Source organism: Carcharodon carcharias, chromosome 4, assembly GCF_017639515.1.
Source record: "Carcharodon carcharias isolate sCarCar2 chromosome 4, sCarCar2.pri, whole genome shotgun sequence".
Taxonomy (NCBI): Eukaryota; Metazoa; Chordata; class Chondrichthyes; order Lamniformes; family Lamnidae; genus Carcharodon; species Carcharodon carcharias.
In genome coordinates, this window is record NC_054470.1 from 152,041,691 (window position 1) to 152,069,346 (window position 27,656).

At 43.1% G+C, this 27,656-nt stretch overlaps 1 protein-coding gene across 1 annotated transcript in view; it reads right to left on the bottom strand.

Annotated features, from left to right (window-relative positions):
* The window catches only part of rasgrf2b (Ras protein-specific guanine nucleotide-releasing factor 2b), a 265,513-nt gene that overhangs the window by 1,611 nt on the left and 236,246 nt on the right, over nt 1-27,656 (bottom strand). Inside the window, exons 19-26 of the mRNA XM_041185342.1 lie at nt 26,342-26,454; nt 22,054-22,114; nt 20,594-20,697; nt 14,854-14,938; nt 11,947-12,144; nt 5,125-5,204; nt 2,418-2,535; nt 1,165-1,233 (exon numbers count right to left, since the gene is read on the bottom strand). Coding sequence (XP_041041276.1) covers nt 1,165-1,233; nt 2,418-2,535; nt 5,125-5,204; nt 11,947-12,144; nt 14,854-14,938; nt 20,594-20,697; nt 22,054-22,114; nt 26,342-26,454 — 828 coding nt within the window. The remainder of the gene's footprint in view (nt 1-1,164; nt 1,234-2,417; nt 2,536-5,124; nt 5,205-11,946; nt 12,145-14,853; nt 14,939-20,593; nt 20,698-22,053; nt 22,115-26,341; nt 26,455-27,656) is intronic.

Here is a 27,656-nt window from a genome sequence, read left to right on the forward strand (position 1 = left end):
TAAGGTGTTTCTACCAAACACTCATCTAGAAAAGTGAAAATCTGAGAATACAGCAACAAAATCACGCTCTTGTATCAACTTCCATCTTCACTAAGCCTTATTCTTGTAGGTGACCTGATGTTTTGGGATGGTTGTCAACTGCAGTCCAATAGTTACATTGCACTAAATCATAAATCCAATATGCTTCTAGCTACACATGTAAATTGACACTGCTGTCCAATCAGCCACTTTTTCACTCAGCGTGAAGGCATGTGCCCGACTTGCTTGAGCATGAAATAGCGTGTGATGACGTTGGGCGAGCATCCTGACGCCATCGTGCACTCGCGTGATATTTCGGTCGGCAGGTGCACACGAGAGTCAGAAGCACTCCCGCCGACAATTAAGAGGCCTACTAAGGTCACTAAAGTTGCAATTAACGGAGATTTTTCATTGGCCTTCCAAAGTTATGGTTGGCGGGCGGACAAAGAGGCCAGGCAGCCTTTGCATTTTTCAGGAAACCGCATCCATGGGCGGGATTGAGTTTTCCATTATCAAATCAAAATAAATAAAATGTATGTACAGAATTTTCATCTTGTGTATGTTCAGATGACTGATTCTGATGTGTGGGCATTTTTTCTAGATTTTAAATTCTGTTTTTATTGCATTTAAATTCTTCAGCTCCCTGAGGCAGCTCTCTTCTTTCAGGGAGCTTTCATTCCGCATTGACTTCAGCGCTCACCCTCCTCCCGCCCCCACCCCAACAGCGCTGAGCTTTTCAGTGCGCGCTTCACGCTGGCTGACCATTAATTGACCAGCCAGCGTGAAATCGCGGTGGGGAGGCTGATTGCGGTTGGGGGTCTGTTCCCCGGCCACTCACAGGCCTGCCAATCGTGAGTGCCCGCTGAACTAAAAATCCTGCCCTATGTCTTTTCAGCATTCTTGTCTAAAATGAACAACTTGCGACTGTGCACATCAACACAAGGTTACTTAAAATATTGTTAACACAGTTACATGCAGGCTAGGAATCAGCCTCTGAAGTTTGATGCAATACATACAGTCCAAAACTGAATTCTGATCTAAATGTGACTCTCAGACTAGCAGTTGAATCATCTAGAATCCAATGAAATCCAATTTGGTCACAAAATTTAAAATGGTATGGAAAATAGATAATACACACAAGGTTACCTTTGGTTGATGATCTATTCTGTATGGGGTTTGTTGGAACTGTCGTACCTCCCTGATAATATGTGATATCTAGGTAAAAGAATTCATTATTAGTTGCATTTTTTAATTAAAAAGAGCAGGATACACACTTCCTATCATTAAGTCCACAAATCAATATTTGCAAACAAAGTTGTGATTTACAGCAGCAACATTTTTCTTTGGCTACAGGAAGTGAACTTTCAAGAATGGCAAAACACTTGATAGTCATGGTAAAGATCCAGTTTTTCTTATCAGTGCTTTTCCTGATAAAGGTAATGAAGATCACATCAGTAGAACCACTGCCTTTTCCACTTTAGATAAAAACAAAAAAACTGCTGATGCTGGAAATCCAAAACAAAAACAGAATTACCTGGAAAAACTCAGCAGGTATGGCAGCATCGGCGGAGAAGAAAAGAGTTGACGTTTCGAGTCCTCATGACCCTTTGACAGTTCTGTCGAAGGGTCATGAGGACTCGAAACGTCAACTCTTTTCTTCTCCGCCGATGCTGCCATACCTGCTGAGTTTTTCCAGGTAATTCTGTTTTTGTTTTGCCTTTTCCACTTTGTTTGGCAAAAGCTTCTCAGCTATGTACTTGATGCAATGATTTAGCATAATCATAGCAAGGATTTTCCTGTGATGTCAAGGAGAGAAATTTGTGTATGATTGTCACACACATCTCTACGGCCCTTTTGTGTTTGAATCAATGCATCAATCTTTAACAAGTTGGAGTTGCTCCGCTGGCAGCTGAAGACTATAAAAAAATTCTTTACCAATTTGGGCCTCAGGAGGTCTCCCCTCAGCCTTAAAAGAGCAAAACATTTTAAGGACAGGACAGCTGAAGGTAATGCACATTTAAAAATCTTGGCAGCCCACCCTGGCCTATGTAAATTGCTCAGTCCCAGGCAACCTACACTGATTATGTGAATGACTTTGCCCACAAAGTTTGTGGCAATTTCCTGGCCTTGAAGGAAGATGGGTCAGACTCCACGTTGCCACACTTAGACTGGCACTTACCTGGTCCAGAAATTCTCAGGTAATTTACTAAAGCTAAAGAACAAAGGAATGTCATACAAACGAGTTAATGTGCCATTACTAATGTTGTGATCAGCAGTTGTCAACAAGTTGTTATGTCACCCATTTACACTCTGCCATGCATCTCCATCACTGTCTAGACACTAGGTTATTTTTTATGAAAGCAAAATAGCCAAGATCTTGTATCATAGACTCTACTCACCATTCTCATTTTGGAAAAGTTTACAAGCCCTTCTTCAGTAAAATTTGGTGTACCCTCTTCTATAAATGCTAGATCAGTCAAATACATCCCGAGATATGGAACACAGGGTGGATTACAACTGTGAGGGGAGAAAAAGGGTTAAAATTTATTGGCTATCATTAATTTATGCATATATCAATATCATGTAATCTAATTAAACAGAGAAGCTCATTTTTATAAGATGGGCGCTTAAGCAGATTGCTCTCAGGATGCATCACATATTTAAATTTTATTTTCAATGTCTGTATGAGGGCGTATGCCTAATTAATATTCAGGTTGCAGTACAATAATTCAAATGGTGTCTGAGAAAGTTGCTAGCTTCATTCCCAGCTTTAATTTAGCCTTTGAAAATAAAGTTGGAATTAGCAGCTCACCAAACAAAGAGAGTAAAATAAAAACTTCAAGAATGCTAAACCCGTGAATATTTTTTGCATCTTCAACTATACAGAATGGGCTATATGTTTTTGATCAGTGCTGTCCTCCAAAGCTGTCCCCACTTTGCATTTCACTCCTCATTTCTCCTAAAGCCATTAACTCATGCTCTTCATAGAGGCAGAAGTTTTCAATTATTTGACAAAAGTGGTTAGCCTTGCATGTGTGAACGCAGTCAGAAGTATTGCCAGGCTGAATCCAAATCTATCTTTAAATATCATTCACACGTGTACCTTTTCCAACAGCCCTCCAAAACTCTGTTCTCTGTATCCCTCACTCATACTAAGTTGCATTGATCCATCACTCCTGTGATCACTGGCCAATAGACCTCTCAGGCCAGTAAGGCCTCAATTTTAAAATTCTCATCCTTGTGTTCAAATCCATCAGCTCTCCCTATCTATGAAACCTCCTAAGGTAATAAAAAGCACTATATGAACCCCAAAACTTTTTTGTTTCTTTTCGTAAATGCATTCAATTCAGCAACATACCGGCCAGGATTTTCCAGTCCTGCCAGAGGTGGGCATCGTCGCAGGTGAAGAAATTTGGAGAAATTTTCCCATGCCACCAATGATGAAGCCCGCTGCTGGCGGGACCAGAAAATCCTGGCCACTGCGTAAGTTGTGATAAAGTGACTTAGCTGTCCGTATCTATGTAACCTTGTCCAGTCCCACAACTGTGCACACACGAAATAGGAGCAGGAGTAGGCGATATGGCCCTTCGAACCTGCTCCATCATTCAACATGATTATGGACGATATTGGGCTTCAACTCCATTTTCCCGTCCACTCCCCATATCCCTCAATCCCCTGAAATATCAAAAACCTATCTATCCTGGCCTTAAATGTACTCAAGAGTGGAGCATCCACAACCCTTTGGGGTAGAGTTTTTTAAAGATTCACAACTATCTGATTGAAGTAATTTCTCCTCATCTCAGTCCCAAATGATTGACCCCTTATCCTGAGACTGTGCCCATGTGTTTTAGACTCCCCAACCAGCAGAAACAATCTCTCAGCATCCACCCTCTCACCCTCCGTCAGAATGTTATAGCTTTTAATGAGATCTCCTCTCGTTCTTCTAAACCCGAGAATATAAGCCCAATTTACTTAGCCTGTCATCATAGGATATCCCTTCATCCCAGGGGCCAATCTTGTGAACCTTCACTATGCTGCCTCCAATGCAAATATATCCTTTCGTACATGTGGAGGCCAAAACCGCACACAATATTCCAGATGTAGTTTCACCAAAACCCTGTACAATAGCAGCAAGACTTCTTTATTCTTGCTCTCCAATCCCCTTGCAATAAAGGCCAACATGCCATTTGCCTTCCTAATTGCTTGCTGCATCTGCATGCTAACTTTCTGCATTCCTTGTACAAGCATTTTTTGAACACCAACTCTTACAAGTTTCATGCCTTTACAGGAGGAAAGTTCTCTGTAAGTGAACAATAACGTCCTCAATACTCTTAAGTTGGTTAATGCTCTGACATTCCATACCTCCTTTTTTAGAAGTGACTGGCCTCTGCAGTGCATCTACTCTCAGTTGAGTTCAGGCAGTGAGCTTGTGGAGAATTCTGCAACTTAGAGCCATTATATCGTTCTGTGCCCTGTTCTGGGATGTTCCTTCGTATCTATGGACTCTAGGCATGGTACTTGATTACTGGACAGACTGTAGTCACACTCTGGTATCTGCATAACATTTGTTTATTGGTATTACACCTAAACAAGTTACAGAGTAGGCATGCTGCTCCTAGGCATGGTGTTCCAACCACTCTCTCTCTCTCTCAGAGTCTAACACATGCCTGACTGATGTCAGTAGTACATCATCATCTACGTCATACATTAACATAACCCATCTGTTAACCCCTTTTGAGGGCTCACTTCATCACAACTTACACAGTTTGTTACTGAACTGTGTGCGTTTAGAAAAAGAAACAAAAAGGTGTTCACGTAGTGCTTTTCATTAACTTGTCGGAACATTTCAAAGTCGTTCACACAACCAATTACCTTTGGAGTAGGCAAATATAATGCTTTCTATGTACTTATTAAGGGAATGGTGGCAGCTAAGCATTGGGTTTCATGTGAGGGAAGTTGTTTTATTAAAGCTTAATAGGCTGTGAGTGCTTGGTTGTTAAGGACTGAGACATAACAAATGCCCCAAAGACCCATTAATATTGAAAAATAAGTGCGGAAATTCACTGATGTTTATTATACAGACCCAGCAACTCAAGCAAAACTAACTTTTTCAATGTTTCTCTTAAATTTTTAAATCTTCCTTCTGATGAGACGGTTTTCTGGAGCTTGTCCATTTGTGCTTTTGTCTAAAACAAATGACATCATAATAATTAAAAAATCACATTTAAAATGTTACCAATTAATAAAAACAGATCACATGATATACATACTTGAATGATACAAAAACAAACTATACAGTCAATAATACCCAGTCTTCAAATCTAATTCTGTCTATGGCAAATTAGAAAGACAGCATTAAGAATTTAAATGGGAAATTACCAAAATGTATCAGAGGCAAATCATGTGATAGTTTTTTATCTCCTTTAGCGCAAGGACTCTAAGGCCAGTGCACTATCCCAAATGCTGACATGATTTACAATGCAGAACAACTGAGGACAATATCTGAGCATTTCTGGTCAGCACAACTCAACAATACATCAGGTAATGAGATTCATTATTATAGTGCCTTTAATGTAGAGTTAGAATTTTTCTTATCTAGCTAATTAAATCTAGAATATTAAGCAAATTTATCAGGATCCATAAACGGATGCAAAATGTTGGGGTTTTTCTTACTAGAAGTGCACTATGGAAATTCAGATGTGGAGATCAGTAGGTCCATGGATGGAAAATCCTGCAGGTACTCTGGGCTGAGTTTACCAAAAGAGAGGAAATCCCAACAACAGGCTTATTACAGATCACACAGCCGCAGGGTCAGGTGGCCAGACACCCATGGGGATTTTGCTGACTGCAGCCAAATAAAGTCTGGCAGGCGGGGGTGCTAGCCAATAACAGATGGGGAGCAGGAATCAGATCCAACAGTTCAAAGGCAGGTGCCATATTTAAAGATAAATAAGCAGCCTTCCTAAAGGCTGGAATCAGAGGAAGTGTAGCACCAAGACTCAGTGATGCCTCCCTGGAGGTGCTCCTGCACACTGTGAGGAAACCCAGGGAGGTGCTGTTTCCAGTAGATGGGAGGAGGTGGACTGCAAGTCTCATGACAAAGGCATGACTGGAGGTGGGCAAGGAAATCAGCAGGCATGGGATGGTCACATGAACATGAGCACAGTGCTGCAAGTATTTCATTGACCTGGTACATCAGGCAAGGTGAGTAGCATTCATAATAGCAAGCTTGCATTCCTGCAGGTCATAAACGGAAACCCAGGTGGCAAACTCATGTATCAGACATGACTAGGTGCCAGCATCCACAGTGAGACACAGAACAACTTCACACAGGAGGCCCATGGTCAGTCAAAGGTGATCACTGCATTGTCAAGACTGAATGACTGCTTACAGCAGGCTTCCCAGTGGCACAATGCTCAACATGGAAACTGGCATAGGCTGACGAGTGCCACGGGCCTAGTGGAGGCCAGTGACAATGCTGTTGCAGGAGAATTGTGCTTACATTGCCAGGGAGTAGAGAAGAACTGGAGGTGGTTGTTGCATGTTACTTGTGACTGGCTAAGGAACTGTTGCAGAGACATAGATATGTCTGAACAATAACTATTTATGAACATAACAATTTACAGATGTACAAGTCTACAGGTATTACACAGTCTAAGCCATGAGCTTTCTCCTTCCAGACTTCTAGTATTGTCACTGTATTAGAATTCCAGAGATCCAGGGTAATGTTCTAGGGACCGGGGTTCGAATCCCACCACAGCAGATGGTGGAATTTGAATTCAATAAAAAGCCTGGAATTTAAAAGTCAAACAATGACCATAAAACCATTGTCGACTGTTATAAAAACCCATCTGGTTCACTAATGGCCTTTAGGGAAAGAAATCTGCAGTCCTTCCCTGGTCTGGCCTCTATGTGACTCCAGACCTCATCAATGTGGTTGACTCTTAAATGCCTTCTGAACAAGGGCATTTAGGAATGGGCAATAAATGCTGGCCTAGCCAATGACACCCACATCCCATGAATGAATTACTAATAAAAGAAAATCCACCTAGACTGCTCTTGAGTCTCACTGGGTGATGGTGTAATGCTGAATACCAAAGGGTTGGTTGTATGTTCTACTTTAAAGGACTTGTAATGCACTATATAATTGTTCATCTGTTCATTCCTGCACCAGTGGCTGTCACCAGCTGATGAGCACTTGAAATGGAGGGTCTGAAAAGTTATGTGCAGAATGAGGACCAGTGGTGAGTGTAGCCTTTGAAGTGATGTAATGACAGGGGCCAATGAGATGGTTATGGGGTTTAACAGGAGGCCATCAAGACTACATTAGGGAGAAGAGTGAATCATTTCCAGGGGTGTTTAACAGAATCTTAGGAGAAACATATGCTTAAGAGTGAGTCTTGTGTCTCTCTGGCACACATGTTAATGCTCGTAGACATCGGTCCTGCAGGTGCATTTCTATTGCCCGCCTGGTCTTGAAGCTTCTCCAACACATTCTCCTCGTCAGAGGAGACGGCGTGCTCAATGTGTCCGTCATTCTTCTATGTTACTTCCCTCTGCAGTGCCAGGTTGCCAGAGCACAGCATACCACCCCGATGTGAGACCCTTGATGGGTATTGCAGGGCTGCCCTAGGTCTATCCAGGCATCTGATTTTCAGAAGGGCAATGCCCTGTACAACGGTTGCCCTTGTAGTCATGTGGTAGCAGTTGTATGTGTCCTCTACCTCTATATTGGGGTTCTGCACAGGGATAAGCAGTCATATCTTCAGTGCATCCCCCAGTATCCATTCACAAAGGCATTCAGATGGCCTGAACAGCTGAGGGTCCTTGGGACTGCTTCAGGATGTAAGAGCCATGGCAGCTTCCCGGACACCTTGCATCCACCTGCAAGATCCTTTTGCACTGGTCACAGACTAATTGAACGTTCAATCAGTGGAACCCTTTCCAGTCATGAAGGCACCTGGCTGCTCTGTTGGAGACATGTTGACCGTATGCGTGCAGTCAATCGTCGCCTGTACCTGAAGGAATCCTGATATGGTTCTGAAACCTATCCTTAGCCTGACTGGGGCTGTTTGGTGCAATACCTTATGTTTTGCCCTGCCCTCTGGTACATGTCATCTGTCACTTGCTTGATGCCACAATCAGCCACTGATTGGGAAATGCCACAGATGTCTCCAGGTGATTTTAAAGTGTAAAATTTAAGTGCCCCAGTCACCTTCACCAACTCAGGCCATTGGTAGCCATGATGACCAACACATCCCATTGACCCCAACTCCTCCTCCAGCATTCCGTACAGCTCTGATACCCACTGCGTTTAGAGACATTGGGCGAATTTCTCCATGCCTGTTGGTAGTGGGTGTGTTTGGTGGCGTGAGCGGACAATATGACAAGAAGGCCAAAAATCTGCTTCACGATGTTGTGAAACCAGTTTGCAATCATCCACTCTGCCCGTCAATGGCAGACTGCTTTTCTTTCTGTTGGACATCGAGAACTTCGTTGTAATATATCAGCATAGCATTATAAGCCCAGCTCGCCAGAATCATCACCCCGACGCTGGATCCTCCGAGCACACCAGCATGATTGCAGGCCTACGTGTTTCACAACTGTACATAAGCGACGTGCACCTGGTGAGCTGCACTTCGCTCAGGATTTCGAGGTTTGTTTGCCTACCTTGCTTCAGGCAATGCTCACGGTCATCAGCGCCAGGCTTTGCAGACAGCATCACATCACTTTAGGGGGGCTCATGGGAAGGTCTCTACCTACTAGACCAGCTGTATAAGGCGAGGGTGTCTTTTCAACGGCTGCAGGGCTATTGCTTGCTTGGGGAAGGGGGAGAAGTGGCCTCAGGCAAGGGAAGAGGCTGCAGGACGAGAGCTGTACTGGGGAAGGAGGGTATCCCAGGGTGTGTATGGGGGCATGTTGATCTGTGCAAGTGGTGTCCAGATGGTGAGGGCTGAGGAGGCAGTCTTCAGAGGAGGTGAGGCCAGATGGACATGTGAGGGTGTGTGTGAGAGAGTGAGTGGTGATGTCCCTTGAGCTGGCAGTGAGATGCCAGCGAATGTGTGATGGGCTTGTGAGTGTGAGTTTAGAGTGATAAGATGGTTGCCTTACCCTGGCAGCACAGATGAGACCATTCATCCTCTTTCCGCATTGGGTGGCCAACATCTTCTGTGCAGCATTGGCACTGATCACCACTGCCATCGCCTACCAAGCCGGAGCAGTAATGTTGCTGCCCCTCCTGCGGCCTAAGTGGGGGTAAGGGACATCACGGCGGGCCTCCCCAGTGTCCAAATGGCTCTCAAGGGATGTGTTACTAAACCGGGGGGAGCTGCCTTTTGGGGCCATGTCTTCTGTGCAGCAATCCTGGGCTGGAAGCACTGAGGGGTGTTTGTGCAGCTACACTTTAAATATGGTGCCCGGTGTGAGGAAACGGCGTAGCAGGCAAATGAGAGCCTGGCCTCCATCAAAACAGAATGTTTCCTGGGAATACATGATTAATGAGGTGGGGTTTGGAAAACTCCCGTTGTGGCCGGTGGGTAGAACATTTTCACAGTGCAAATCTGGGATGATCCTGCCCACTGTCTTCACAGACACTGGTGCACCAACATGAAGCAAAGCCTCTGTAAACACTTTCAGCTGGGTAGCGCCTTCTACTAACATTAGCCTGCCTTCTTGGCCCTGTGCGCCTTCCTTGTCTGTGTCCCCTCATCCCCTGATGCTTCTCTGGCTGTAACAACCCGCTCTATGTAGCCAAATCTGTCTCACCCATGTTCTCAAATTTAAAATGCATATCACCCATTGGGAATTGGAGCCCTCAAAGCTCAAATGCTCTCAATCCCTAATGCTGCCTGCACTAAATGAAGTGGACCCTGGGAGAGTCCCTTCTATAATTGTGCCCCCTCCCACACTTCAATCCTTCCAATTTTTCACTCCCCTGACAGACTGAATCTCACCATGACTATTTGAAAACATTGCCGCTCTCAATGGCTTCCACCTCCAGCCATCATGCACCTGCCGACGAACTCTCGCCTCCTTTTGGCTGGCAAGCTACTGATGCTCTGTCTCATGTGCCCCCATTAAAATTGAAAATACAATACACCTCAAAAATTGCAGACAGTTGTCTACTTAACAGCCCGTTGAAAACTTGCCTGGTGGTAGGAAGCCAACAGGGTTCTACTTTGATGTGGTTTCCTGCCATTTTACTGACCCCCCCAAACATCTCAAGCCCGTCACTGGGAGGAGTGATAAGATTCTACCCTTTTGTTTAAAGATTTGCGCTAGGAATATGATTAGTAAAACCCTCCCCATTCCTTGAGCTACATTAATTTTATAAATTTAGTTGTGTCCATTCATATTAAAAAAATCACAGTCTGTAGTCAGATCTTTGTTGACCAACGTGGACATGATGGGCTGAATGGCTTCCTCCTGTGCTGTAAATGTCTAGGAGTCTGAGAGTCAAATCTCAGATATATATGATAAAAGCAAAATACTACAGATGGTGGAAATCGGTAATAAAAACAGAAAACGCTGGAAAAACTCAGCAAGTCTGGCAGCATCTGTGGAGAGAGGAACAGAGTTAATGTTTTGAGTCTGTATGACTCTTCTTCAGAACCGAAGAGAGATAGAAATGTGATGGGTTTTATACTGTTGAAGAGAGGGGTTGGAGTATGTGGAGCAAAATAGAAGGTCAGGGATAGGTGGAAGCTCAGGAGAGATTTGACAAAAATGTCATGGACGCAAGACAAAGGGAGTGGCAATGATAATGTTAAAGACTAAGGCAGGTGCTTAATAGTGGCATAATAGTCAGATTATAGAATGTGTTAACAGCAGAACACGAGTCAGTTCTCTCTGAAAGCAAAACATATGAACAAGTAGCAGACTAGCTCTATGCAGGGAGGAGTTGAGAAAAAATATCAAAATGGAGGATAGAGTTCATGGTCTGAAGTTGTTGAACTCAATGTTAAATCTAGAATGCTGTAAAGTGCCTATTCACAAGATGAGTTGCTGTTCCTCCGGTTTGCGTTGGGCTTCACTGGAACATTGCAACAGGCCAAGGTCGGACATGTGGGCATGAGAGCAGGGTGGTGAATGAAATGGCAAGTGACAGGATGGTCTGGGTCATGCTTGCAGACAGACCGAAGGTGTTCCACAAAGCAGTTACCCAGTCTGAATTTAGTCTCCCCAGTATAGAGGAGACTGCATTGTGAATACAGTAGTCTAAGCTGAACGAAGTGCAAATGAATCATTGCTTCACCTGGAAGGAGTGTTTGGCGCTTGGGATAGCGAGGAGGGAGGAGCTAAAGGGGCAAGTTTCACACCTTCTGCGATTGCATTGGGAAGTGCCGTGGGAAGGGAATGAGGTTTCGGGGGTATAGAAGAGTGGACCAAGGTGTGACGGAGGGAATGGTCCCTATAGAATGCTGTTGGGGGGGTGGTGAGGGAAGGATGTGTTTGGTGGTGGCAGCATGCTGGAATTGGTGCAAATGGCACAGGATGATCTGAAATGGTGGAGGAAACACTAATTTTTTTTATATATGAGTGAACACAACTGAATTTATAAAGGCAGAATAAAACCCATCACATTTCTACCTCTCTTCAGCTCTAAAGAAGAGTCAGATGGACTCAAAATGATAACTCTGTTTCTCTCTCCACAGAGGCTGCCAGACCCAGATGTATATGCTTTATTCTCTTTCTTCCCAAGGATATTTGTCTACTGTTTAACAATGAATTTTCTTTCATTGCTAAGATAAGTTTGAGGGAAAGGAACAGAATGGAATAAGTATGACACCTGGAATTTAATTTTTAAAATGGTTATTTCTGTTCCTTTGTTTTGAACAGAAGGGGGAGCAGTTTGACAATAAGATGCTCTTGACCGTGAGTAATGTACCAGGATCTTGCACAGAAACCCACATGCTTGATGCTCATTACCTGTTTGGAAACCTTTGCCCAGGTTTTCTTCAGCCTGTAGATAGCACTCCTATTCAGCGCTGACGTGATCTCGAGGACTCCATTGTAGTTGTGCATGCATCGGCAAACATCTCCCACTGCTATCCATTTCTCAATGGAAATTGTGCGTGAACTAACATCAGCATGCATCATGATTTGAGAAGCAACAAGGTTACTCATCTGAAAGAGAAATGATAGCGAAAGGGAAGTGGGTTGTGTTGATGCTCATTGAGATAAAGTATAGCAGATAGCAGGAAATAATTACAATGGCTGTAATTTAATAAAGGGTATAGATCTCCCTAAGAGAAAGCCTGACATTAGATTACAGCCTCTAAATAATTCCCTTGTATTAGTCATTATTTAACATTTATACTAGATACTAGCCTTGTTAGTCTACCATTTTATTTGCCATGCTGTGTCTGGATATTGTACGAGATAAGAAATTAAGGGAAAGGTGCTGCTGATAAAATAATTTAAAGTTATTTTTAGCATGTTTCCTGTAACCTGCTGTTGGATAGTTTTCATTATTGTGAAATCCAGATGAAAAGCCAAGACCGATAATGCCGAATATGGTCAAGAGTGAAAACTGTAGCAGGAAAGACAAGAAATCATTCTTGGGCGAAACTAAGCTCTGTGTTCTAAAAGGTATAGGAATAAGGGAAGGAATGAGTTTGAAAAAGAGATGGTGTAATGAGCTCCAACTCTCATACATTGTTAATGCAAGGAGGAAAAATTGCAGAGAACAACAGATTTGCAGCTTCAAAGAAATAAGAAAGGAAAATAGATTTCTATCAGGAAGTCAGTAATACAAATAACATGAAAAAGTTAGCAGAAGCAATGGTTCCTAATATTGATTGTATTATAGCAGTATCCAAGATCATTTATCCTTGAATTCTATTATTATAATACTACTGTCATAATCTTCTGTGGTGTTCTGTGATAAAATAATAAATAAAAGCAAAGCAGTAGGACAACTAAATGACACCAATGGTGCAGACAAATTATCCCCAAATTATATGTCCAGCATATGTAAGAAAACTAAAAGCTATTGTATTTCTGAGTGAATTCCAGTTAGTCATTAACAGGTCAAACTACAGCAATTTATAAATTTCTAATCCATATAAGACAAATGGGGTAATGCCACCATGAAATAATGGAGTCAGGAATTGTATAATTATTATCCCTGAGCATAATTTCAGGATCAAAAACAGAAAATGCTGGAAAAACTCAGCATGTCTAGCAGCATCTATGGAGAGAGAAAAACAGGGTTAACGTTTCAAGTCTGTATGAAATGTTAACTCTGTACGTTAACTCTGTTTTTCTCTCTCCACAGATGCTGCTAGACCTGCTGAGTTTTTCCAGCATTTTCTGTTTTGTTTCAGATTTCCAGCATCTGCAGTATTTTGCTTTTATCATAATTTCAGGATCTATGGGCTGGATTTCCCAGGCCCCATGGATACAGGGTTGGAGGCGGGGAAGCCAGGAAAATAGGGGAAGCCACGCAGAAGCTGCTGTACACATTCAGACCAATGGGGTTCTTTTTCAGGGGAAGGTTTGAAGTAAGGTTGGCTGCCCTTTCCACGGAGGTGAACAGATAATTAACTCAATTAAGGCTCCGCTTAGGGGCCATTTTGTACCGGGCCAGACATTGGAACAGCCCCCCAGCCATGTCTGAAGGTTCAATGAAGGCAGCCTCCCATTGGCAGGCCAGTGGGCCATCCGAACAGGGTCTCCATGCCCCTATGACTGGACCACAGGGATGAAAGACCATATCCCCATCTGTTGATAGTCCTGTGAAGCTGTTACCCCTCCAATCTGATGGCTCTTCTGGCTTGAGAGCTCTTTAATTTAGAACTTCAAGACAAGCAGCTGAGTGCCACTCCTTTTTGAAGCACCCTCAATGCTCTCCTCGCTACTTCAGCAGGGCCCAATTCTCTCAGCGAGGCTGCCACCCTATTTAAGAGCCAATTAGGAGGCCACCTCCTGGAGGTTGCACCAGCAGGCACACTGTCAACTTGGGTGGGCTCAGGTCTCCCATGTGGACCCGATGTTGGGGTCCTGACACCCACACTAAAATCCTATGGGTTTCTCACAATTATCTAATCCTTCCTCATGATTCAGTTGATAGAGTATGAGGATAAATATTTGGATGAACATGGATCTGAGAGGTTAACGCATTTGGTTAGGATGACTTGAAGTGTTGGTTTTCTAATTAAAATGCCCTGAATTAGGTTATTTTACAATCTCCAAATTATACACAATTCGGATGACTTTGGATTTGGGCTGCACCCTCCCATTAGAATGTGCAAAGATGCTGCTATCCTGGATATTTTGCATAAAAAGTGGCATCCATGCTAACCCATGCCTAGAATCTCTTCCACGGAGGAAAGCTTTGCTTATTTATTATTTACTTTTGAAGTAACAGCTTGTTTGTTAGTTGACAATGTAAGGTTGCTGCTCATCTCATGCTGGTTGGAGGAGACAAGATTATTAAAACAGCACAATACCTACTCCAGATCACTATGAAGGACTACCATTTATTTTCTCAAATGTGTTTTGAAAAGATGACAAAATAACTGGATAATAAATATCTGGTATCAAATACAAGTGGCACTGATAGAAATAAAAATTCAAATTTCATGTCAAGAATTTTTGTGGGAGGCACCAAATATTTTGGATTTAATAGCTGTAGGATTTTTCCCTATTAAAAACAAAAACACTATTGGGCAAAATAGAAATGTATTGCAACGTTACTAAGCTTTTGTGATAAAAAAATTGAAAATATCACATTCAACAATTTGCATTTTGTATCTGCCCCTTTATCTCATATCGATATCTATAATTGGAATTAAACATTTTTTAAAAATATGGATACCTATAGCTACTTACGTCATTGAAATGCTGGCTCGTCTTCATGATGTATGGTGTCCGTTCATTTTTATCAAGTTTCATCCACCCTTGACCAAGGAACTCTCTGAAAGAAAATTTTCAAATTATTGAGACTGCTCATGCTGCACCATTGGCTTTCCCTTCCAATTCTGTGTGTTCATTAGGTACATGTGGCCTCTACAACATTGGATTGACCTTTCCACAATCAAGTGATTGCTGTTCAGAGGAGACTGTAGTAGTAGGATCTGGTACATACAGGGTTAATGTGGGGCTGAGTACAGTACTGCCCACACACTGACATAAGAAGGCACATGACCCAGAGCTAGGGGCAGTCTGAGGTGGACAGAGATGTGAAAGAACCTAGGATGGAGTCAGCCCCACACTTGTGCTCTCTAATGTATTTATGTACATAGTTATGAGTTATTAATACAGACTTGCTGTCAATATGCTCAAAGCTATGAAGTCTTCTTCATGGTGTCCGAAGCAGGATTCTTCATGGTGGCAGTGGTGGGATCAAAAACCTTTATCCTCACAAGAATTCAGAAAGACTAAGAAAAAAAACACCTTCAATGGATTCCGAACTGAAACAATCTCCCAGCTGGAGCTACAGAAAATTCATCAGAAAGGAAAATCTCCAGAAAGAGAAGGGCCTGGAAACAAAAAGGTAGAAGTTTTCCTCCAGCATAAGACCCCATTGAATCTCCCATGGAAGTCCAACTTCAGCAAGCAGAGCTCACTGCCTGAAAGGGTGGGATTTTTTTTTTTTAATTCCAGACTAGCCAGACCTGAGAAACCCCTTTTCATTCATTCAGTCGGTCAGAAGCGCCGTTTGAAATAAACCTGTCACTGATCCCGGTCCCCTACTCCGAGTTTCAACATGTGGCTCCTGAGTTTGGCAAAAATAAAAGAAAATTAAATTAATAATTAATTTTGTCTAATTCGTGTACCTCCCAATTGTCCAATTTCCTAAACAGCAAGCCTGTGTTTGTTTTCTACATGTCCCAACTCGCAATGCGATACTGCTGATTAAATTAAGTCAGCAGCCAGCTGACCCACGCAGCCATTGCAGACCCTTCTCCAGGCAGAAGCGTGCCGCCACCATTTTAGAAAGACCACCAAAATCTGGCAAGCGGGGGAAGATCCATTGTTTGGCAGTGAATGGCAACTCCATTTTGGAAGCCTGTAGTGCCTTAAAACTGTACCCACACTTTTAAAAATCTTTAAGATGGATCATAATGCTACACTTCCAGCTCCACTGGGATTCTGCCATGGCCCAGACCAGAAACAGAATTCAAGTCCCTGGAAGGAACTACTTTTATAACACAGCGTTGCTCCAGACTTCAGTAAAAATTTTGCAGACCTGCAAACTAGAGGCTATCTTACCCTAGGCAAGGCAATCCAGCTAGTTCGACTGTCTGAGTTACATGATCACCACAGGACATCCTAAGGGGAGAGAACACAACTTGGAGCAGAAACCAACTGTCAGTCCACCATATCAGGTCACAGAAACATAGGGACCAACCCAGCCAAGGAAAGTGGTCCCCGAACCACTCAGCTGAGCGACATTGCTTGTACTGTGGAATGAACTTCCTGCGACTACCGCCCAATGCAACAGACAGGGACACTTTGGTAAACTGTGCACGTCAAAACCCCAACACTACCCAGATGTCCCAAAGGTAATTCACAAGGTTAACACTGAAAACCCAGAAGACCACGCAGCCATGTTTCTCGGATGAGATAAGAATGCAGTTCTTCATTTTGGAATGCTGACGTCCTGGTAAATGATCAAATTTTAAATTAGATTCAGGAGCCAGTGTGAGAGTCCTGTCAGGCAAGGAACCATGACTCAAAGACCTCAAACTTCAAACAACAGACACTCCACTTCACGCGCAGGAGGACTCCACCTTCCAGTAAAGAGCACCTTGCAGACCACTCTGCAGTACAAGAACAAAACAATCCATACAACCCACTTTGTGGTCCACAATCAGGATTACTCTTTGTTAAGCCACAACGCCTGTATCGAGCTTAACCTCCTGCATTAGATTGGTGAAGTCAACCAGCAAGTGCCTGGCTCCAAATACTGTTGAGAGTTTCTGAAGCTCTTCACGGGACTGGGCTGCCTGAAAAATGCCTACAGGATCACACTCAGGAGTGGTGTCAAGCTGGTGTGCCTCTTCACTCCATGAAAGACCCTTCATGAAGGAAGTATGGTGACAGCTGGATGAAACGGTGAACATTGGAGTCATTTCCCCAGTCAAGCAACCTACCACCTGGTGCTCGGGGATGGTCCGAGTCCAAAATCCAAAAGGGTCTCTCCACATCTGCGTGGACCTTACACAGCTTAACAAGGCCCTAGCCTGGGGGATCCATCCCATGTCCTCAGTGGGCGAGAGCCTGACCAAGTTCTCAAGGAGCACAGTACTTTCTAAACTAAACACTAACAGCGGTTTCTGACAGCTTCCCCTCCCAGCTCCTAACTACGTTTATTACCCCTTTTGGCAGATTTTGCTTCACCCGCCTGTCCATTGGGATTACGTCAGCACTAAGATATTCCAACACACAATGTCGGACATTGTGCAGGGCCTTCAGGGGGCCACTTGCCACATGGGTGTTGTCCTGTTCACGGGACCATGGTGGGAGACCATGACGAGAGGCTCACAGCAGCCTTGGAGCGGCTACTAAGAGGCAGGGCTGACACTGAACGATAAATGTGAGTTTACCAAAACCTCTAACTGGTTCCTGGACCACATCATTAGCAACAAAGGAGCCACAGTGAACCCACAATATCAAGGCGACCACCAACCCATACACAAACCAAGGCGACCACTGACCCCCACACAAACCAAGGCGACCGCTGACCCACACGCAAACCAAGGCGACCGCCGGCCCACACGCAAACCAAGGCGACCGCTGGCCCACACGCAAACCAAGGCGACCGCCGGCCCACACGCAAACCAAGGCGACCGCCGGCCCACACACAAACCAAGGCGACCGCCCGCCCACACACAAACCAAGGCGACCGCCCACCCACGCACAAACCAAGGCAACCGCCGGCCCACACACAAACCAAGGCGACCGCCCGCCCACACACAAACCAAGGCGACCGCCGGCCCACACACAAAACAAGGTGATCACGGACTTCCCCAACCCTTCCTCCGTCCTGACCTCCAGCATCTCCTCGGGATGGTAAACCAGCTGACGCAGTTTTTCCTCACTTGGCACAAGTCACGGAACCTTTCAGACACCTGCTCAAGCAAGACCAAGCATGGTATCGCTTGCAAACAGCAAATGTTGCTGTCCACTAACATTCTGGCCCGGCCCACCACCACAGCTGCCAAAGCTTTGTCCACAGGCCTCGGGGCAGTTCTCTTTCAGGAGCAATTGGACAGCAGAGAGCGATCTGTCTACTCTGCTTCTAGAGGACTATCAGACATGGAATTCATGTATGTCAAAATCACAATTGAGACAGACCGTAAAACACTGGTGTCCTTGTTGAACAAAAAGGAGCTTGCAAAGATGCCCCCTTGGATCCAGAGGTTTCGTCTACGCTGCAAGAGATTAGTATATGAAACCATCTAGTCCAAGGAAAGAATCAGACAATGGCAGATGCACTTTCAAAAGCCACTGTGGAACCCCTGATCAAATATGACATCGCCTTCATCACTCAGCTGGAGGCCTAATCTCAAACCGCTACCACCCACTCACCAGCCAGCACGACCCGGCTCTAACAGATCTGCCAAGAGCAGTTCCATGATGAAGAATGTGCCCGCGTCCACACCTGCTGCCAAAGGGATGGCATTGTCAGAGAGCAAGTGCTGGGAAAACCAACACATGGTTCAAACAGCCGAGCCACTTCACAGTCACAGGTGACCTCCCGGTGTATAATGAATCGCTGGTCATATGGGCTTCTCTGTGAGTGGATGCCCTTCATAAGATACACCAGGTTCAACTGGGAATCTCTAAGTGCAAGGCACAGGCCCAATCTGCCGTCTGGTGGCCAGGTATCTCCCAAGCAATAGAAGAGACCATCACAAATTGCCAGGTTTGTACATTGTGCCAATACCAAAGACTCATGTAATTTCCCAACAGGCCATGGGAAAGGCCTGTGAGAATGTTGTTAATGTTAATACTGGAATAGCAATAAAGTTGAAATAGCGTTAAGGTTGCAACAGTAAGGTAAATGCACAAGACTTATAACAATGTAAGACTTGAAGTAAACTAAAGTAACTCAATATCCATGGGATAAAGATTTGTTGGGAGGTGTAGTATAAGGGTCTGGTATATACAGGGTTAATGTGGGACTGAGTACCGCACCATCCACACAGTGATATAAAAGGGCACATGACTCAGAGCTGGGGTCAGTCTAGAAATGGAGAGAGATGTGAAAAGACCTGGGCCAGAATTTTCTGTTCAGTGTGTGGGCGCGAGCCTGGCATACTGACGCATAAAATGACGCGCAGTGATGTCAGGCACGCGTCCCGGGCATGCACGTCATTCAGATCTTTCAGTCGGCGGGAGCGCGCTCCAGAGGCGGCTGCGCACCGGCCAAACTGTCAAAGGTCTGTTAAGGCCATTTAAAAACCAATTAAAGTACTAATCAACACTGCCCATCCAACCTTAAAGTTGGCAGGCAGGTGAAGACCCCAAGCGGCCTTCGCGTTTTTCAGGAAACCTCATCCATGGGCAGGATGAGGTTTCCTGAAGGTTTTAATAAATAAATAGATAAATTTTGTTCAATTCATAAACATGTCCCAGCTCATGTGACACTGTCACATGAGGGGACATATGTAAATAATTTTTAACTTTCTTTATTAAAAATTCTCAATATGTTCTTAATCTTCCTGAGGCAGCTCCGTGCCTCAGGGAGATTTCTGCGCTCTTTTGCGTGCATGCCCTGCCTCTCCCTCGTCCCTCTGACCGCACATGTAGCACTGAGCGTTACCAGCTGTGCGTCACACTGGGCGGACCTTAATTGGCCCGCCAACATAAAATGACGACGCGGAGCTGATCGCAGGTGGCGATTAGTGCTGCGCCCACCCATGCCCACTCCCGACCAGCCCACCCAACATGGGGAAAATTGTCCTCTGGGATGGAGTCAGCTTCATACCTGTCCCCTCTACTGTATATATGTACATAGTTATGGGTTGTTAATAAAGAATTGCTGTTAATATACACAACATCTACGAAGCCCAATACATGGTGTGCAAAGCGGGATTCTTCAGGACTTTAAAAGTGCACAAAGTCTAAAGTTGTTACTGGCATTTATCAACAGACAAGGCATATCACAAGCCGTCAGATAATACCACCATATCACCTCCTATACAAGTGAAAAGTGAATTTATAAATATAAACTGAAACAAATTTACAGTGAAAACTGCCACAGAGAATTTTGTACTCCAGCAGATAATGCTGCATATCTTAGTTCGAAACTATCATGAAGAGCCACCTGCTCCAGGATCTTGGCCCTTCCCCGCAGCCCAAAATCGATGAGAATTTCTCTATAAAAATGCAACACAAGGAGACCTTCTCTACGGCCGCTGACCTCCATAAAGGTTTAAATATTTTAAAAGAGGACAAGAGAATCCCGAAAGCATGTTTCAGCTCAATTTATCTCTCTCAGGTACAGAGAGCTTCAATTTGCATTGTGTTCTGGAGTTGTCAGCATATGTAGGAAAGTTTGTGTCCTGAGACATAGATTGTTACCAACAAAATAACTTTTTCAAGACAAATTCAAACTCACTCGTATGGTATGCTTCTGAAAACAATATGATCAAGGAGTGTCAACTGTTCTGCTATTTCCATGACTGATAGTGTCTCAAAGGATTCCATCCTGGGGCCATCTGTCTGTAAAGAATCACATTATGTGGCAGATTAGTAAAAGAAAGGAAACGGGACATCTTCTGGATTAAATTACAGGAATTTTGATTTTGAGATTTTGCTCAGTGGGAATCTTTAATACAAATTGTGCCAATGAAATTAATTCATATACAAGATTATAAAATTATAACCAGAAACTTAATTCATAAAGTAGCCATTAAAGATTAATGTACCACAAAGTAACAAGAAATAGCAATAAGACTATACTTCCTTCTGCAATTTTTGCTCGGTGGTAACTTTGGAGAAAAAAGATTTCTTTCATTAGTTTGCCCGGGCCCAGTTAGACATGGGAGAGGCCCAGCATCAGTCTTCCGCTGGTAGCAAAACCTTCCCCAATTAAGTCAGAGGGTGGAAGGGTGTGACATGGGACTCCCGGCCGCCAGTAGCAGGATGTCAATTATGCTCATTGATGAGCTAATTGACAACCATTCTTTCTGGGTCCATCAATATTTAGTGGTGTCTCAGAATCTGTGCCCGATGGAGGGACTCGGCACCAGGAAGTTGGGGGGGGTGGGGGAGGGGGGGTTCTGAAAGGTACCTTCCTGCTTTTGCCTCCAAATCTCCTGCATCCCCCTCCCCAAACCTACAATCCCCATCCTGCCTTCACTCACCTTTGGTCTGGGGTCCCCTGATGATCCTGGATCTCTGGTGCCCACCAGCTGCCACCGCTCCCCCGGCACTGCCAGCATGAGGAGCTGCCAACCTCTGATTGGCCGGCAGTTCTCAGTGGGCAGGACTTGCACCACTGGGAACCTCAGCTGCAAGAAGGCCCAGCAGTGGCCATTTACGTGCCTGAAGAGCACTTAATTCCACGGGGCCTCCCTCATGGAACTAACAAGGGTTGTCTGCCAGTTCTCCAATCGATGGGTGAGACCCCTGTCGGCCCGTCTGAATCCTAATCTAGGTCTTAGAGTTGAAAGGCCAGTATCTAACTCCTTGTGTAATCTATTTTCCCTACAAATGCTGTTAACACAAATCTATATGTTGCTTAGACCACATCGAAGTTAATATCAATCTCTCTGTTTAAAATTACAACTTCAATTAGCTTCACTTATATTTATTAAGGTTAAATCATAAGTCAGTCATAATGACTAACTTTGCCTAGTGTCTTCTTGTTAAAAACCATTTAAATGAACAAAATATTTATTACATATTTATTATAAAAATAAACAGCACACAAGGAAGTGGCATCAAAAGGCTACAGTTTATTTTTAATGATTTACTGATCTGGAATGCTGTCTTATTCTTGCTGATATTAAATTGAATCTAAGAACTAGTTAAGCAGGATACCAGGTGGGTTTATTTGTTGATTGACATACTCACCATCTGTATTAAAACTTCCAGCCGCAGCTGAGGATCATCCAACTCATCTTGTGAAAGCGCACTGACAGGGAATTTAATATAGGTTAGAAAGATGGACATCAGGGAGGCCGACAATATTTAATACAACCAAATCAATGAACTACTAAGATATTTGGAGTCATTATTATATAAAACAAATTAATTAACCTCCAGTTTTTGGGACTGCAAGCAGCATTTGGCATATGCAGATAAACTGTTTTGCTGCAATTCCTCTGAACTGTAGATAGTTTTGTGTGACTGTAAGACTCAGTTTCTAATATTATGCAATTTCTGGCTGCATTGTGACACAATCAAGTTATTTTGGTTGTGCACTGACGTGAAAATGGCTGTGTAATTTGTGAGGTAATTTCGGCCATGACTTCAGAAAACACTAAAGCCTCAAAAATGCTGTCTTGGCTTTGTAACAACCACAACTCATATTTATAGAGCTCATTTAAATAAATAAAACATCCAAAGCCACTTCACAGGAATGTTATAAAGCAAAACGGAACCACATACGGAGATATTAGGGTATATCACCAAAAGCTTGATCAAAGAAGTGGGTTTTAAGGAGTGTCTTGAAGAAAGAAAGAGAGGTAGAGAAGTGGAAAGTAGTACAGAGGGAGTTACAGAGCTTAGGGCTTTGGCAACTGAAGACATGGCCACCAATGCCAGAATGATTAAAGTTGGGAATGCTCAAGAGGCCAGAATCAGAAGAGGGTAGATATCTGAGGGTTATGGGGCTGGTAGAGATTACAGAGATTAGGAGGGTAGTGGTCATGGATGGATTTGAAAACAAAGATGAGAATTTTAAAATCGAGGTGTTGCTTGCCCAAGAACCAATGTAGATCAGCGAGCACAGGGGTGATGGGTAAACAAGACTTGGTGCAAGTCTGGACATAGGCAGCAGAGATTTTAGTGACATCAAGTTTATGGGAGAGGTAGAATGAAACCAGGAATGGGTTAGAATAGTCAAGTCTGGAGGTAACAAAGACATAGGTGAGGTTTTCAACAGCAAAGGAGCTGCAGCAGGGGCAAAGTCGGGTGATGTTATGGGGATAGAAATAGGCAGTCTTAGTCATGGTGTAGATAAGTGGACGAAAGCTCATTGTGGGGTCAAATTTGATACCATGGTTGTGAATAGTCAGGTTTAGACTCAGATATTTGTGAGGGAGAAGGTTGGAACTGGAGGCTAGAGAATGGAGTTTACAGTGGGGATGGAAGTTTCAGTCTTCCCAATACTTAACTGGAGGAAATGTCTGCTCTTCAGGACTGGATATTGGTGAAAACTGACCTTTTGGACTATAAGTCAGGTGGTTCACTTGTCTAAGCTGATAAATTTAAATATGACATATATTCTTAAAGCCTTGAGGATGCGGACACTGCCACCTGTGGTCTCCTAACATGGAAAAGAAAATAATGCTAGAGCAGAGATCTAAGCACATATTCTCAGAGCTTCTTTCAGGTTCACAGTGTGCAAAGCATCGCCTGCAGTATGATTCCAGTCTTGCCAATTGCAATTGACAGTATTTTTTACTGGTCTGAACATTAAGCAATATGAGTTAGTCATGTATCTAGGTACATCTGACTCTCATTGTTGTAAATAAGAGCAATTTTTAGATGTAAATTAAATGTACTTCTGATGCCCAATTCCTCATAAGACTGCTCTTTAAAAACGCCATATTTCTTTTTGATTTAGGCTTTTATTTGTGACTTGACCTTCTAATCCTTATCTTTTAGTACTTGTGCCTCCATCCACCCTAAATCTGTCATTGTACCTGGAACCTAATTCAATTGCTCCCACTTCATCTCATTTAACCTATGGGTCCAGCGCTATTATTGATATACTATACTCCAACCTCCCTTCCCTTAGGAGGTTAAATATTGTTACAGTACAGAAACAGAGCAGCCTATTGAATCTCCACACAAACAACCAAGTTGTATCTTGATCTTACGCTTGCTTCCAAAACCCTGTAAGATTTCTCTTTCTTAAACAGCAAATTCCTATTCAGGACACTTTATGGTTTTTGTTCCAACAATGGCTTGTGGCAGAGAATTCCATATTTTTACCTTAATCTGTGCATTTTTTCTCCCTTTCCCTTTATGTCTTATTAGGATTATCTTAAATCTTCTCCCGCTTGTTACTTTCTTAGTTAACAGAAACAATCTGCCATTATTTATCTCATAAACCATCATAATTATCAATGCCTCTATCAAGCCATTGCTGAACCTTTTCAGTCCTACTGAAAAATGCCCTAATTTATTAAGTCTCAGTTTATAGCGGTTACTTCTTGTCTCTGGTAACATTCCAATTGCATCTTTCCTATTGTTTTCATATCCTTTCTATAAAGGAGGGAACTAAAATTGTAAACAATACTCAGAGTTGCTTAATTAGAATCATGTATAAATTCAATACCATTTCCTTGCTTTTGCAATTAATGGATCAAGTTTTCACTCTTGAGTCAGGAGTGCAGAGTCAAGAAAACTCCCAACTCCTCAAACCCAACTTGGGACAAAGTACCTTGTATGTTCTAATTTTCATTCTGGGAAGTCGGGTGTTAACAGGAGCCAGGCTTATTATGGGGAGATGGTGGCATTGTGGTAATGTCACTGGACTAGTATTCCAGTGACCCAGGGTAATCCTCGGGGGACCCGGGCTTGAATCCTACCATAGCAGATGGTAAAATGTGAATTCAATAAAAATAATTTGGAATTAAAAGCCTAATGATGACTATGAAACTAATTGTCATAAAAGCCTATCTGGTTCACTAATGTCCTTTAGGAAATCAATCTGTTGTCCTTACCTGGTCTACACGTGACACCAGACCCACAGCAATTTGGTTGACTCTTAAAATGCCCTCTAAACAAGAGCAATTAGGGATGGGCAATAGACACTGGCCTAGCCTATCCAGCGATGCTCACATCCCATGAATGAATAAAAAAAACAGGAGTCAGGCCCGCTGCCCCAGAAAGAGTTCTGAGGTAGCCACAGGGGACTGCTAGGTGTAGAAGCGGGCTGTGTGAAAGACCCACCTCAGTGCTCTGGGACTTGTAAGAAAAAGAATAAAATAACAGCACTTTAGCCCCCACCTCCCATGCCAACTCATGCCCCTCCATGCCAACTAATGCCCTTCTACCTGCCTCCCATTGACCTTCATACTCTCTAAACCAACCTATGCCCCTCTAACCACCCCATGCCAATACTTATTGCCAACCCAAACCTCCCACATCCTTTGCCCATATACCCTTCATGCCAACATAGGCAAACCATAGGAGCCATGGTGAGATGAAATAAAATAAGGTTGTATGTGTCTTTACAGATTTTATTTTAAAAGATACACCCCCTCATTCATAAAAGCCCATTGAATACATTTAAATCCCTTCAACTGCCTCATCTCTTATAATACAAACATTTAATCCAAGTACATAATCCCTTATAAAAACAAGCATTTGTGTTCATAGCCCCACATCATAGGCTTTATAACCACTTGGAGCTGTTAATCAAAGTGTGAACTGACAGGCGCCCCACTGTGATAATGATAAGTTGTGGAATCAGTCATGCAGCACAAATCCTATAATGATAACCCTCAGGTTTATGTCAACAGAGTGAAACTGCAAGCAAAGCCTTTTTTAAAACTGCAGGATGTTTTCTTTTTATTTAGGGCCAGAGATTTAATGCCTTGAAAGCTTGACAGTTCCACAGAACTTATCCACTTTTTAGCACATTCATGGCTACACTGATCAGTCCCACAAGACACCTTACATCTCCTAAAGGTCACCTTACCTCTCTCAAAGGGCACCTTTGCTTTCCTAAAGGGGTATATGGATCTATCCACAAGGGTATCCTACCTCTCCAAACAACTCTGGCAACTTTAGACCTTTTCCTCAAAGTCATGTTTTGGATATCCTACTAATGAAAATGGATTTGTTTGAAGGCAGCTGCACTTTTCAATTTGCAGCTGCCTCCGTGAACCAAGGTTGTGCCAACCACAAACCGTCCCTGTTCCGCCCTGGCAAAAATATTGGTGCTGCGTTCAGGGGCAGGACTTCCAGAAGTGTCGCTCTGGTGCCACTTTGACTAAGCTGGAGATCCTTTCCATTCCCGCAAAAAACAGGCCAATGCCTCTAAATACAAAAGGTGTAGAGTGCAGTAATACCCTAGGATGCTCTAAGAAAATTCTGTCACCCTGTTATTGTTTTTTTGACTAAGTTTTCAAATGGTAAATATAGACAGCAACAAGAAATTATTAGCACAGCATAAAAATATCACCTTAAAATGTTGGCGGTGGCTTTCCTTTCTTGGGGCAGCAGATCATGATCACGCATCACTTCCTCTAACAAAGTTACAATGTTTGACTTCAGTTCACTGTTCATCTCAAAATCCTGAATAATTAGAAAATAATAAACTCATTAGTATTCACAGGTAAGTGCCCACATTTTGTCAATAAATCCTCTTATATGAAAAGCACTTAATATTTTTATCCCAGTATGCATTGTCTCATAGTCAATTACTTCTGAGTGTTGAAGAGGAAGGTTCATACTTAATAAAGTATTTAGGTCAGACCCATACAGCCCATTATTAAGAAAATTTCTTCCTCACAGCCCAGCGCACATCCAATCATCAAGAACAATCTAATTGGACTTTGTCAACTTACCCAAGCCTAAAGACATTTTTAATTTTGTTAGGAAACCAGGCAACCAGAAAACAAGAAAATGTCACTCAGTTATCTGGCTTGCTCCTTCCAAAGGACAATGTTTGTACACATCTATCCAAAAATAGATTTGGTCTTACACGTTAAATCCTGAGTAAAAACTCTACAGAGTTTATCCATGATCACCAGAATTGCAGGATGTCCATCTTCCCTAGTTATCTACTATTCAAATACCTCATGCTGATCAAGCAGCTGTGTATATCTAGTTATTTCTCACTTCAGATTTCTGGAATTCACAATTTTGTCCCTTTATCTCCGCTATTTAGCTGTAACAAGTTACACTTACTGATCTTTCCTTAGTTAGAACAGCACAAGAATGATTGTATTCTAATTCAATATCCCAGTTCATATTCAATGGCATGGATGATGTGATGTTTGCTTCTTCAAGCACTGGTTAATTATTTTCTGTATTATGAGATGCTAAGACCTGAAGCATACAAAGTTGTCTACAGCTTAATAACATGATCCAGGCATGTTTAAGACAATTGCAGCTGGTCCACCAATTATATGTCAGACTTATGCAAATAGCATGAGGACCCTGTACATACGAACATACAAACGAACATATGAATTAGGAGCAGGAGTAGGTCACTTGGCCTCTCAAGCCTGCTCCATCATTCAATATGATCATGCTTTCATGGTTGATGTGATTGTAACATTTCACCCTCTTGGTTATCAAGAATCTATCTAGGTCTGCCTTAAAAATATTCAAAGACTCTGCTTCCACTGCCTTGTGAGGAAGAGAATTCGAAAGACTCACTACCCTCAGAGAAAAAATTTCTCATCTCTGTCTTAAATGGGTGACCCCTTATTTTTAAACAGTGACCCCTCATTCTGTAAAATGAATTAAAGTCTTAAACTTTTTTCCATTTG